Below are 14,640 nucleotides of genomic sequence, written 5' to 3' on the forward strand. Positions count from 1 at the left end.
TACAGGCGCCACCGCACCCGGCTAATGTTTGTACTTTTTTAGAGACAGAATCTCGCCATGTTGCCCAGGCTGGTCTCGAACTCCTGGGCTCCAACTATCCGCCCGCCCCGGCCTCCCAAGCGCTAGAAGCCCAGGCGCGAGCCCCGCGCCCGGCCGCCAGCTGCTTTCCGGGGGGCGCTCCCTGCCTTGCTCCGTTCTGTGGAGTCCGGGGCCCGGCAGTGGACACAGGCCCTCAGTCACCCAACAGCTCAGGACACTGCCGAGCGCATCGACTTTTCCAGAAACGCCTGACCCACGCCCTCCACTCCCAGACTAGAAAAGCGGAGCCCAACGAAGGCCTGGGCTGAGACCGCCCGGCGCTGGAAAGGCCCCGCCTCGGGATGCACGGGAGGGGAACACGCCCAGGAGGGGAGGGTGCCGCGGTCGATTGGGGCTGTAACAGCGCGCCCTCAATACGAAGGGCACCCGGACGCCGGCCCTGCGCAGCCGTCTCTCCTAAAAAAAGCTCGTTCGGCTTCTCTGTTGCAGAACGGAATAACCCGGACCCCGGCTCTCAGACCTCGGAGCCGCACGTGCGTGCCCGATCGCCTTCGGCTCTTTCCGGCCGCTCGGGGCGCTTCGGGCGTCCTCGGGGCCGCCCCGCTCACCTTCGGCTATTTCCGCGTTCCTGGCGCGCCGTTGTCCCGGCAACGCACGGCGGCTCAGCGGCCTGGCAGAGGTGAGTGGCCTTAAGAGCTAGGGCGGCCGACCCAGGTCCTTAGGAGCCAGGGGGGGGTTTGGGGCCGAGGATCTGACCGGTGGCGGGCGTCGAGACCCTCCTGTCTCCTCCCACGATCCCGTCGCCGCCGAGTCCCCGCGGCCCCTCGCGGGTCCCATCGAGGCTGGGGCGGGATTGGCGCGGGGTCCAGGTCGCCCCCGCAAGGGCTCCAATCGCGGCTGATTCCGGTCGCTGGGAGAGTCCCTTTGGAATGGGCGGGGTGGGGAGGTGGGCGGCGCCATCACATACCCCAGGTGAAGCGGGACTAAAGAGAGGAGCAAAACAAAAACATTCTATGCTTGACCACACGCTGGGTCGACCCTGAGGGTCGCGTTGCATCAAACCGCCAGCGCATGGCTTCTCAGTAGCGTCCGCTGGATGCAACGAGGACCCTGCGCAGACCGGAGGCTCTGGATTGTGGCCTGGAGAGCGAGGCTTTGCAGGGTGGTCCCGGGTGCCTGCCCCTGAGAGTCCACCGTGGAGCCCCGTCCGGGGGTTCCCTACTCGGCGTCACAGAGGAGGAAGGCTGCTCAAAGCCCTGTGACCCCGGGCCGCTTAGCCGAATGGGCTTAACAGGTTCTTTCCCAAAAGCTGGTTTAATGGAGGCACTTGTAGAGGCTCTGGATACGCTGGACGCCTAAAAGTGAGATGAGTACATCGGTTAGAATAAATACAGTTTTTCTCTGGTTCCCCAAAGTTGATACTTCTCCCAGTTGTATGTTCCAGAGACTGGGACTTTGTTCCAAGGAAAGGAAGGGTACTTGTTTCCGAGCTAACGCTATTGCAGATTGTCATCAAGTACGTCACTATTTTATTGGTAGCTATCTCTCCTCCTTGTGTCAACTTTTCAGATTATACTGATAATACTCATTTTGGGAACTTGTTAAAACGCAGGTGAAAGGAACTATGAACAATTGTATTAATGCACTGTGTAAAAATGGAACTCATTCAGTCAGGCTTGCAACCTGTTTCTTATATTAATAACACAACAGGAAGAATCTCTCTCCTTGCTAATACACAGCTTCATCCGCGCAGGGCCTGTTCTGTGCAAGGCACTGTTCTAAGAAGCTGGGAATACTGGGTGTCTCCTGCTCTCTGGGAAAGATAATATGGGGGGCAGTGTGTGAGCAGCGAAACTCACATTTACAGTAAAGTCTAAATGCGGCCACGGAGAAGCGCAGCGTTGTGTGGGGACACTGGGCAAGAAGCACAGGACAAAGGCAAAGCCATCAAGCCCTGAGAGAGCTCCCTTACCCAAAGCGGGGGTGGGGAGGGGGGAACCTTGAAAAACCCCAGGCAGGAAAGAAAGTAATTAGGGCCGTTTGGCTTCATAGTTAGTACAAAGTGTTGTACTAATGTATCACTCATTTTTCAGAGAAATATTTTCACGGAGTAAACTTGTTAGATACTAATTTCCCATAGCCCACGATTTGTAACCATGGCTGGATGCAAAATGTTAAAACTCTTTTTTTTTTTTTTTGAAACAGAATCTCGTTCTGTTGCCCAGGCTGGAGTGCAGTGGTGAGATCTTGGCTCACTGCAACCTCTACCTTCTGGATTCCAGCGATTCTCGTGCCTCAGCCTCCTGAGTAGGTGGGATGGTAGGCAGGCACCACCACACCCAGCTAATTTCTGTATTTGTTAGTAGAGACGAGGTTTCACCATGTTGTCCAGGATGGTCTCGATCTTCTGACCTCGTGATCCACCCACCTCGGCCTCCCAAAATGCTGGCATTACAGGTGTGAGCCACCATGCCTGGCCAAAACTCATCTTAAGAGGTAATTCCAGCTACTTGGGAGACTGAGGCAGGAGGATCACTTGAGCCCAGGGGTTCAAGGCTACAGTGAGCCATGATCACACCACTGCTCTCCAGCCTGAGGGCCCTGTCTCTAAACAAAATACATATTTTTTAATGTAAAGGTTTCTTTTGCTGTTTTAAATTGCCCAGTTTTTGATCTGGAGTGTGTGTTTGTTTGTTGTTTGGGTTTCTTTTTTTTATTTATTTATTTTTTGAGACAGAGTCTTGTTCTGTTGCCAGGCTGGAGTGCAGTGGGTTGATCTCAGCTCACTGGAATCTCTGCCTCCCAGGTTCAAGCGATTCTTCTGTCTCAGCCTCCAGAGTAGCTGGGATTACAGGCGTGCACCACCACAACTGGCTAATTTTTCGTATTTTTAGTAGACGGTGGCAGGGGCAGCGGTGCACATTCGCCATTTTGCTCAGGCTGGTCTCGAACTCCTGAGCTCAGGCAATCTGCCCGCCTCGGCCTCCCAAATTGCTAGGATTACAGGCATGAGCCGCCACACCCGTCCTGAATAATTTTAAATGGTGGCAAACACATCTACAAATATGCTCGTCTCTGCCAGTTAACGTCCCCAAATTGACGGAGGTGTAAAAAAGTGACAGTAACCAGCCTGTCACTTCATGTAGCACCCTAACCCTCCTGAAAAGGGACAATATGTATATCTTTTCCAGATCTGAAAGGAAGAATGAGAGAGATTAAGTTCACCTAACTGATCAAGCTCGACTTCTCACAGCTGCTGCGGCTGTGTGTTCTTGACTCTCTAATGGAGGAAGCCTTCTGTCTTCTACCACCTGTGAGTCAGAGGTAGAAGACAGTCTTTGATTTTATGCTTTATTGGAAGTTAAGTACTGGTTTTTTTCTGTACCAGTACTCTCTTCTGGAGCAGTTTGCTTTTATTTTGTTTGAAAATGTTGTTTAAAAGGCAGCGGTGGCTCACGGCTATAATCCCAGCACTTTAGGAGGCCAAGGTAGGAGGATTACCTGAGCTCAGGAGTTCAAGACCAACCTGGGCAACATAGTAAAACTTTGTGTCTACAAAAATTATTTAAAAATTAGCTGGCCATGGTAGTGCATGTCTGTAGTCGCAGCTACTTGAGAGGCTGAGGTGGGAGGATCACTTGAGCCCAGGAGTTTGAGGCTGCAGTGAGCCGTGATCATACCACTGCACTCCAGCCTGGGTAACAGAGTGAGACTTGGTCTAAAAAGGAAAAAAAAGGCAACTACAGAAATAGAACTTGTCCTTATTGTGACTAGAATGGAAGTTACTGAGGATTGCATGTGTAGTCTAGGCTGCACGGCTTTTCTTTCTTTCCTTCTTTGATGGCCATGAGTTGTATTCGTTTCTGTGACACAGCCTGGGTGATTCCGGGTCTAACTGCTTCTCTTCTGCATTTCTCCCTGTTGGAGATCTCTTCGCATCAGGTTGTCTGCTCAGTCCACAAGGCATTTTCAAGTTGCCGATGGTCTTCCAATGGTGCTTTGGGATGTTTCCCTTTTGTCATTCCATGTACAGTCATTTTGTTTGTTTTATTTAAAACTGATTGGACTTGGTCATTTTTTTTTCCCTGCAGGTTTCAGTGCTGAGCAGGCCTGAGTTCCGTCATGGCCCTCTATTTTGACCACCAGGTAGAAGCCCCAGATGCAGCGGGGTCACCGTCACACATCAGCTGGCACCCTGTCCATCCATTCTTGGCAGTTGCTTACATCAGCACAACCTCAACAGGCAGTGTGGATATTTACCTGGAGCAGGTGAGTGCTCAGAAGCAAGGAGCCTGACTGTGGTAGCTTCGGGCCCATGTTGTTTGTGTTGCTGTTCTCATGTGTGTGCATCTGTGAGTGTGTACACGCATATGGGTATGTGTGTGCGTGTGTGTGTGTATGCGTGCATCCCTATGTGCGTGTATGTGTGTTGGTGTGTGTACGTGCATATCTATGTGTGCATCTGTGTATGTGTGTGTACACGTGGGTGTGTGCATATGGGTGTGTGTGTGCATCTGTATGCATGTATGTCGGAGGGTGTATGCATGTGTATGTGTGCGTGTGTGTGTGTTCCAACGAACTCTACTCTAGCTTATTCATGAAGAAAACAACATCTATCAGGCCGGGCGCAGTAACTCAAGCCTGTAATCCCAGCACTTTGTGAAACCAAGGTGGGTGGATCACTTGAGGTTGGGAGTTTGAGACCAGCCTGACCAATGTGGAGAAACCCCATCTCTACTAAAAATACAAAATTAGCCGGGCGTGGTAGCGCGTGTCTGTAATCCCAGCTACTCGGGAGGCTTAGGCAGGAGAATCTCTTGAACCCAGGAGGCGGAGGTTGCAGTGAGCGGAGATCGCACCATTGCACTCCAGCCTGGGCAACAAAAGCGAAACTCTGTCTCAAAAAAAAAAAAAAAAAAAAAGAAAAGGAAAACCACATCCATCATCAGTTTTCACAGATGTCAAATCCCAGTATTATGAAAGCTCTAGTACGTGGGCAGTTCTTTCACCCTAGCTGTTTTGGTGGCTTGGGGACATGTTTAGGAATCCTTAAGGCTCATCAGCATTAAGCCACTATCAGTTCATGGTCACCACCAGAAATGGCCCCACAGTGCTGTTCGTGGATGCTGAGGCACCCTCCTCTGTCAGCACCCTCCTTCACGCTCCGCAGCGGCCATTTGGAACTCTAATCATTTCCACAAACTGGGTGGCTTTAAACAACAGAAAGGTACTCTGGCAGCTCTGGAGGCCAGAACTCCAAAATCAGTTGTCAGCCGGGCCCGCTGGCTCTGAAGGCTGAGGGGAGAGTCTGCCCTGAGCTGCTGTCCTGCTCCTGCTGTTGCCAGCAAGCCTAGTGCTCCCTGGCAGGCAGATGCACTGCTCCAGCCCTGCCTCTGGTGTCACCCGGCCTTCCCTTCTGTGTGTCTGCATCTCTTCTTCTCTTCCTAAAAGGACACCAGGCATATGTAACTAGGGCCTGCTCTCATGACCTCACCTGAGCTTACCCACATCTGCAAAGACCCTGTTTCCAAAGGAGGCCACGTCACAAGGACCAGGGGATAGGACTTCCACATATCTTTGTGGGGACATAGTTCACCCCCAACAGAAACTTTCCCCAAGCTCCTCAGACTTCCATAACCGCCCTCTCAGTGCCCAGTGCACCTCCTACTCCACAACGAAAATGAAGTGCCGGGGGCGGTGGCTCAAGCCTGTAATCCCAGCACTTTGGGAGGCTGAGGTGGGCGGATCACGAGGTCAGGAGATTGAGACCATCCTGGCTAACACGGTGAAACCCCGTCTCTACTGAAAATACAAAGAATTAGCCGGGCATGATGGTGGGTGCCTGTAGTCCCAGCTACTTAGGAGACTGAGGCAGGAGAATGGCGTGAACCCAGGAGGCGGAGCTTGCAGTGAGCCGAGGTCGCGCCACTGCACTCCAGCCTGGGAGACAGCGAGACTCCGTCTCAAAAAAAGAAAATGAGGTTTCCTCCTCCACTCACTCTTCTGCAGGCTCCCTGTTGCCACCACAACTCCACCCAAGCAATGACAGTCATCAGTTGCTTCTCGGTGTCACCCCCTGAGGGTTTTGGGGTCCTTGTCTGTACCACATTCCCGTGAAGTCCTCTGGGAAACATGCCTGAGAGCGCAGGGGCGGGGCGTTCTCTGCCCGGCCTCCATGGCTTTACCAGCTGTTCCTCCATTTCCAGTCTGAACACCATGGCCTTCCACAGAGCTTGGTCAAGGCTCCTCTCTGTTTCTTCCTCCTGTGGTCTGAGCATCCCCAGTGGCTTACAGACACACATCTCCTGCCTCGGAGTTCCCTCTGAGCAGTAAGCTTAGAGACCCAGCTACCTTCCTGACATCTCTAGGATGTTTCAAGGAGATCTCAGACTGCACAAGACTGAACTGAAATTGTCCCCCACCCCTCCCCTGCCTCATGTTTCCTGCTCACTGAAATGGGTACCTCCCATCTCAATGAAAGGCACCCCCTTTATCCTGGTTTCTAGAACGGATGACTGTTGACATCTCCCATTCCCCTACCTTGTAACCCGTCACTAGATCCTCCCAGTTTCTCTCCCGGAACCTCTAGCGAGTCTGCTGCTTCTTGCCCTTCCAATCACCCTTCCCTCCTCCAGGCTCCCATCCCCCTCTCCTGGACACCAGTACAACTTCCTACTGCTGCAGCTGTGCCCTCACAGGCCTCCTGTACTGTCCTCCACACGGCAACCAGGCCTGGCCTGTCCTGGCATCACAGATGGAATCACTCCCTGCTTCCGCCTCGCCTGCCCCGCGCTGCTCTTTGGGTAAACATGGAGTCCCTGATGTGACCCTCAGCGCTCTGCCACCTGTCACATCAGGCTCCCCTTCCTTGATGCTGACACAGCCTTCCACAGCCTTCCACAGCCTTCCACAGCCTTCCAGCCCTGCACATGCTATGCCACCTGCATAGAAGGCGCTCCTTCGTCCATTTGCGTAATTAATGCATTAATCCTTCAGGTGAAAGTGGCTAAGTGGCCTCTTCCTTAGGAACTGCCCCCCACACACACGTGCCCTTGCGGCCCGGTGCAGCGCTGGTTTGCAGCTCCCTTGTTGCTAGCAGACTCCTCTGTACACTGGCAGCTATGTGAAGGCTGTGGCAGCTTTAGGGCTTAGTCCAGCCCCAGCACCAACCCCAGTTTTGCCTATTTTTTTGGGTAGATTCTCCCTTGCAGGAGCCTATAACATGTATTGTAAATGGGATTTTTTTTGAATAAATATTATTAAATTCCTAAGTTATAGCAATTTTAGATAAAATTGTTTAATTTAGAAGATCTGAAGCATACTATTATAAAACTAGTTAGCAGCATATTTCTGTGTTTCCAGTTGGCACAAGGAAAACTTCAGGATTTCAAAATAACAATCTATCGGACAATGATGAGGTCACAGAAGATGGCTCCTAAGCCCAGTGGAACAACTGGGGGCAAACAAAGTTAATCTCTGAAAACACGCATATCTTCCCCAAAGCTGCAGCTTTAGAAAATTTTAGAAAACACAGCACATGGCCGGGCGCGGTGGCACACGCCTGTAATCCCAGCACTTTAGGAGGCCAAGGTGGGCAGATCACGAGGTCAGGAGTTTGAGACCAGCCTGGCCAATATGAGGAAACCCTTTCTCTGCTAAATATACAAAAAGTAGCCACCATGCCTGGCTAATTTTTGTGTTTTTAGTGGAGACGGAGTTTCACCGAATTGGCCCGGCTGGTCTCGAACTCCTGACTTTGTGATCTACTCGCCTCAGCTTCCCAAAGTGCTATAATTACAGGAGTGAGCCGCCGTGCCCAGCCTAGACAGAAGTTCTTAAAAGTAGCTGTCGCATGGCCGCGCGCGATGGCTCACGCCTGTAATCCCAGCACTTTGGGAGGCCGAGGCGGGTGGATCACGAGGTCAGGAAATCGAGACCATCCTGGCTAACATGGTGAAACCCTGTCTCTGCTAAAAATACAAAAAACTAGCCGGGCGAGGTGGTACGCGCCTGTAGTCCCAGCTACTTGGAGGCTGAGGCAGGAGAATGGCGTGAACCCGGGAGGCGGAGCTTGCAGTGAGCCGAGATCTTGCTGCTGCACTCCAGCCTGGGCGACAAAGCGAGACTCGGTCTCAAAAACAAAAAGAAAAGTAGCTGTCGCTCTCTGAACTGCGGGATTTTGCCTCTTGTCCAATGCAGGGGGAGTGCGTGCCAGGTACACATGTTGAGAGGCCGTTCCGAGTTGCTTCCCTGTGCTGGCACCCGACGCGGCTGGTGCTGGCTGTGGGCTGGGAGACTGGAGAAGTGACGGTGTTTAACAAGCAGGACAAGGAGCAGCACACGATGCCCCCGACACACACAGCTGACATCACCGTGCTCAGTTGGAGCCCCAGTGGAAGCTGCCTGCTGTCTGGGGACAGGGTGAGTCAACGCACGTGAGACGCCGTTTTCAGATCTTGGCCTTTCTGACCATGCTTTAGAGTATGAAAGATGAAAATATGTGACACGTGTTGTTGCCAAATTCAGTTGATCTTGTCAGATGCAATTGTAGATTTTGTTTTGTATTGGAAGCAAGGCTTGAAAATTTGCCACTCTGTGGCAAAGGTGTGTCTGCACCTTTATGAGTGAACTTTGCTAGGAAACGACATTCATAAAGATGAGATAAGCGGCCAGATTCTGTCACTTTTCCTAAAGCCTGTTTGTCTAGCTCAGGGCTTCTTTTTTTTTTTTTTGAGACAGTCTCACTCTGTCGTCCAGGAGTGCAGTGGCGCAATCTCGGCTCACTGCAAGCTCCACCTCCAGGGTTCACGCCATTTTCCTGCTTCAGCCTCCCTGAGTAGCTGGGACTACAGGCGCCCACCACCACACCTGACTTATTTTTTTGTATTTTTAGTAGAGACAGGGTTTCACCTGTGTTAGCCAGGATGGTCTCGATCTCCTGACCTCGTGATCCACCCACCTCGGCCTCCCAAAGTGCTGGGATTACAGGCATGAGCCACCGCGCCCGGCCTAGCTCAGGGCTTCTTAACCAGGGTTGATTCTGCCCCCCAGGGGACATGGGGCAGTGTCCAGTCACATTTTCTGTTGTCACAATTTGGGGGGAGAATTCTGCTGGACCCCAGTGGGTGGTGGACGCTGCCCACCATCGCACAGTGTGCAGGACAGACCCACAGCAGAGTGACACCGTGCAGAGCCAACTGAATCACAAATGTATGGCAGAAATGTTATAATGTGTTCACTTAATTAACCACAGGTAACATTCACATGTTCCAAGATTCAAAAAGGGTAACAGGCATCCAGAGTGAAGACTGAGCTGTGTCCTGTCTCCTCAGTCCCCTGGCTGCTGCCTTCCAGCACACACGGCTTCTTACCACCTCTCCTGCTTCTTCAGGCACACACAAATGCATTCTTTCTCTCACTTGAGATTTTGAAGTTTCTACATTATGGGAGGAATTGGAAGAACAGTGCAAGGACATGCATCCACTCTCTGTGTCAATTCGCCAGCCATTCCCACTGCCAGGTCTGCTTTCCTCTTGCTACACGGGTATTTTTCCTGAGTATTTGTGAGTTTATCACAAATATGATGCTTCAGCCCTGCATATTTAGACGTCACTCTCCTAAGGCCTAGGGCATTCCCTACACAGCCACAGTAGAGTTCTCACACTCCAGGAAATGGAACAGTGACAGTGCTAACATCCAAGATGCAGTTAATATTCACATTTCTCCAGCTGTCCCGGGAATGTCCTTTAGAGCAGGATCCAGTAAAGGCTCATACATTGTGTTTCACTGTTATTTCTCTCTAGTCTCTTTTTTTGTTTTTTTGTTTTTTTGTGTGTGTGACGGAGTCTTGCTCTGTCGCCCAGGCTAGAATGCAGTGGCACATTCTCAACTCACCGCAACTTCTACCTCCTGGGTTCAAGCAATTATCCCGCCTCAGCCTTCTCAGTAGCTGGGATTACAGGCGTGCACCACCACACCCAGCTAATTTTTGGTATTTTTAGTAGAGACGGGGTTTCACCGCGTGGGTCAGGCTGGTCTCAAGCTCCTGACGTCAAGAGAGCCACCCGCCTCAGCCTCCCAAAGTGCTGGGATTACAGGCGTGAGCTACAACGTCTGGCTAGTTTTTTTAAATCAAGAACAATTCCCTGGGCAGTCCATTGGTTAGTCTGCCTGCATTCCTTCCTTTTTTCCTCCCTTTCTTTTCTTTTTTTTTTTGGTCTTTCGTGAAATTGACACTTTGAGGATGTAGACTGGTTGTTTTATAGACTGTCGCTCAAGTTGGCTGTGTTTGTCTCCTCATAATACGTTCACTTCAAACATTGTTGGCGGAAATGTTGCATAGAGGACATTGTCTTCTGATTTCCTCATTCTTTTTCACATAAGTGGTGGCATCCTGTGCACACTGTCATGTTTCTTGCGTTTTTCATTTTACGGCGTATCCTGGTGATTCTTCCATGTGGGTAAATAGTGAACTTCCTTGTTTTCTTTAAACCAGTTCTTCATTAGATGAATGTTATAATTTATTGAACCAGTCCCTATTGATTAACCTTTCGGTGGTTTTCAATCTTTGCTAATTAGACAATGGAGCAGTGAGCAACCTTTTGCTTTTGCCGTTTCTCACATGTATACATTTAGAAAAGCACCGAGAAGGCGATGGACAATGGTGCAGTGCGGAACCTGGTGCTTTTGCCATTTCGCACATGTATACATTTAGAAAGCACCGAGAAGGGGGTGGACGATGGTGCAGTGAGAAACCTGGTGCTTTTGCCATTTCGCACATGTGTACGTTTAGAAAAGCACCGAGAAGGGGGTGCAGGTGGGTCCAGGGCATGCCCTATGGCTTAGGGGATGCCCGAACCACTGTCCTCGGGGCCTGGACCAACTCATAGTGCACACCAGCCTCTCCCTAGAGAGTTGCGTCTGAGTAGCAGAACTGCTTAGAAAAGTAGTATCTCGGAGTGTTTTCATCCAGAATAGTTCCCTGGTGGGTCTGAGTGTTTCTTAGAATTCTCATTTACGTTTCTCATGCTATCAAGGATGAATATCATTTATAGGAGCCATTTGTGTTTCTATTTCTGATCATATTATTTGCTGATTTTTCTATCAGGTTCTTCCCTTTTTCTGGATGACTTTTCTTCCATTTTTCTGTTCAATTCCCACCTAATGACATTGGCCTGGCCCCAGATTTCTACTTCCTTGGTGATCTTTCCTACTTCCTGCAGTGGAATCGTCTGCCAATCCCACATTAGTATAAAATAACTCAGGATCATTGACTTTTGTAATTCTCAGCCTGACTGTATTAAACAACTAAGCCAGGCATGGTAATATGCACCTGTAGTCCCAGCTACTTGGGAGGCCGAGCCAGGAGGATCACTTGAGCCCAGGAGTTTGAGTCTAGCCTGAGCAACATAGCAAGACCCCATCTCTTGTAAAAAAAGAAAGATAGAAACTGCTAGCAAAATAGATCATCCAGGCATAAAATGAAACCCAGGTATCAGTTGATCAAGTCTTGTGAGTCAGAATATTTAAGAGCAGAAATGCCTAATCCTTCTAAGAAAATCTAAGATTGTGCTGGAAATAATTTAATAATGAGTTCAAGCAGGAAGAGAAGTAATAACAAGGGAACAACACTCGGAACTCCACACCGCAGAGACATCTCTTCCCCGGACTTGGTACAAGGGGCTTCCCCTCCGAAGCCCCTTCGCTCTTCCACCAGAGACCCTGTTGTGGTTACCAGTGGAATCAGCCCAGACCAGCTGAAGTTAGAAGTGCACTTAACCTGAGGCCACTGGGGTATCCCACAGTCTCCCAGGAGAACACGGCCAGGTTAGGACGGCCTGCTCCTGCTCCCTGTCCCAAGTCCAGACTCAGGGAGGGGCCCTGAAGTCCAGCTCGGGCCAAGTGCCCACAGTGCACCAATCAGCAGTAACCAGGGAGGCAGGCGATCCCTAGAAAGGGATATCTTGCTAAGTGTCCTCAGAAGTCCCATCAGTAGAGAAGAAGAGAGCATGTTAAAGGGGCCAGGCCACTCACGCCTTCTGGGGAGCTCCTGCGAAGCCAAGTCTGAGGGTCAAATAAACCCTCACCTGATTCACACCCTGATGTGGGGCCAGCCAGCCTTTAGCAAAGCTTCTTCCCAGTGACATGCCACTGGAGAACCAGCACTTTAACTCAAGCTTTGATACCATGATGCACCCCCGAGATGCTCATCCACGCACATCACTTTCCCGTTAGTCCCTTAGTCTACTTAACTCTGGCTCTTCACAAGGAGAAACTGGTTTCTCACCTTTGGGCTAGCTTTTCTTTAGGGTCTGACTGTATAAAATTATACTGTTTGAAATAACATAGAATTCACAGATGGTGGAGAGATGCCCCTCAAGAGTGGTGAGAGGTACAAAAAGTGAAGGCGGAGAAGACCCAAGCCTGGTTCCCGGGGCAGATCAATGCTAGAGCCGGGGTGAGGAGCAGAGGGTGCAGCCGAGGAGGTGGAGGTGCCTCAGGCTCGGTTCTATGTCTTGTACTTTATGCTCATATTCCAGGATCGTTAGGCAGAAATCTAAGGATCAGGAATATTTGGTTCATTGTGTCCTGTGACTTCTCTTCCCCTGAGTTGGTGGAAGTTGAGCTCTTAATAGCAGACACCCGTCCCTCTCTCAGAAGGAGGGTTTACTTTCATCAACCTGAGCAGAGATCTCTGCTTTTGGGTGCAGGTGCTCTAAACATTTGTGTCCAACAACCTCTTCCCCCAGAGCAGCAGCCTGGAAACTTGGACATTCCAGGTGGCAGCCTAGAAACATAGACATCAGCCTGTCTGATGATGTTCAGAATGCTGGTTAAGTGGTCAGCTAGGAGCTTGTGTGTGCTAATAAAGATCTCTAAAGTCACTTGTGCAAAAAAACAAAACAAAAAAAACTGGCAGATGACACGTGAAGGGCGCAGGAATGAATGCCCCTGAGGATGTGGTGTACATAAAATGCTTTGCAGACACGGGAGCCACTGTGGTCCTCAGCTCCAGGGAGGAGGCTGGGAGGGGGATGGGGGATCATTCATTTTCATTTCTATCGTTAGGTGGTGCTTTTTCTCAATATGCAAGCATTATTTTTAAAATATTTTTTAAAAATTTACTAAACACAAAAACACCAATAGTGGGTTTTTTGTTTGTCTGTCTTTTTAAGACGGAGCCTCACTGTAACCCAGACTGGAGTGCAACGGTGGGATCTCAGCTCACTGCAAGCTCTGCCTCTTGTGTTCAAGCGATTCTTGTGCCTCAGCCTCCCAAGTAGCTGGGATTACAGGCGTGTGCCTCACGCCTGGCTAATATTTGAATTTTTAGTAGAGACAGGATTTCGCCATGTTGGCCAGGCCGGCCTCAGACTCCTGACCTCAAGTGATCTGCTCGTGTTGGTGTCCCAAAGTTCTGGGATTACAGGCATGAGCCATCGTGCCTGGCCTACCAATCGTGTTTTTATTCTTGTCTTCATCAAGCTGTTAGTCAAGAATCATATAATATACACTATTTCTATGACGTGTACTTACATGCCACATGCTATTTTAGATCTTGCAAAACCTTTCTTAGAGGTTTCTTGTGTAAGTTTCCTTTTTTTTTCCTGAGATGGAGTCTCACTCTGTCGCCCAGGCTAGAGTGCAGTGGTGCAATATCAGCTCACTGCAACCTCCTCCTCCCGGGTTCAAGTGATTCTCCTGCCTCAGCCTCCCGAGTAGCTGGGACTACAGGCGCGCACCAACATGCCCGGCTAATTTTGTGTTTTTAGTAGGGATGAGGTTTCACCATGCTGGCCAGGCTGGTCTTGAAATCCAGACCTCATGATCTGCTGGTCTCGGCCTCCCAAAGTATTGGGATGACAGGCATGCGCCACCGAGCCCAGTCTGTAAGTTTCCTTTAAATCTGACATTATGTGAAAATCCTCTTCCTGTGTACAATAGAAACCATGTTATCCAGCATTTGGGGAGATTGGAGTCAGTGCTGCCTGAAAGGGTGGTGGGAAGAAGAGCGTATTGTGGGCTAAAGTGTCCCCCAGTTTTGGGCCAGGAAGCATCCCCTGGGGAGTCCTTGGCATCAGAGCAGAAGAGCCATGCACATGGACTCAGATTGAGATGCTGCCCTTGGGCACCACCTAACTGCATCCCCCAGTCCCGGGAGGCCCCGCCAGCTGTCCCCATGGAGCCGTCTTCCCCTTCCCGGAACTTCACTTGCACTTGTCTGTGCCGCACATTTGCAACTGTGATGATTTTAAATTGAGTGTGCAGTGTACACAGCACGAGGACTTCACTTCTGACCACATTCTCCGGTAAACAACCATGGCTCCTTGGAGAAATGGCTGATTCCAGGACTGGAACAGAAAAATGAGCATAGGCCAGACACTGGCTCACACCTGTAATCCTAGCACTTTGGAAGGCAGAGGTGGGAAAATTGCTTGAGCCCTGGAGTTTGGTACCAGCCTGGGCAACATAGTGAGACTCCATCTGTTCAGAAAATACAAAAATTAGCTGGCTGTAGTGATGAGCATCTCTGTTCCCAGCTACTCGGGAGGCTGAGGTGGGGGCGCTCACTGGAGCCCTGGCTGGCTGTAGTGATGAGCA

At 50.4% G+C, this 14,640-nt stretch overlaps 1 protein-coding gene across 1 annotated transcript in view; it reads left to right on the plus strand.

Moving 5' to 3' along the window:
- Positions 1-14,640, plus strand: part of IFT140 (intraflagellar transport 140) — a 103,938-nt gene that overhangs the window by 568 nt on the left and 88,730 nt on the right. The window contains exons 2-3 of the mRNA XM_023189282.2: positions 4,186-4,308; positions 8,239-8,460. Of these exons, the coding sequence (XP_023045050.1) occupies positions 8,383-8,460 (78 nt within the window). The 5' untranslated portion in view covers positions 4,186-4,308; positions 8,239-8,382. The remainder of the gene's footprint in view (positions 1-4,185; positions 4,309-8,238; positions 8,461-14,640) is intronic.

The sequence above is a fragment of the Piliocolobus tephrosceles genome, chromosome 17, assembly GCF_002776525.5.
Source record: "Piliocolobus tephrosceles isolate RC106 chromosome 17, ASM277652v3, whole genome shotgun sequence".
In the NCBI taxonomy this organism is placed as follows: domain Eukaryota; kingdom Metazoa; phylum Chordata; class Mammalia; order Primates; family Cercopithecidae; genus Piliocolobus; species Piliocolobus tephrosceles.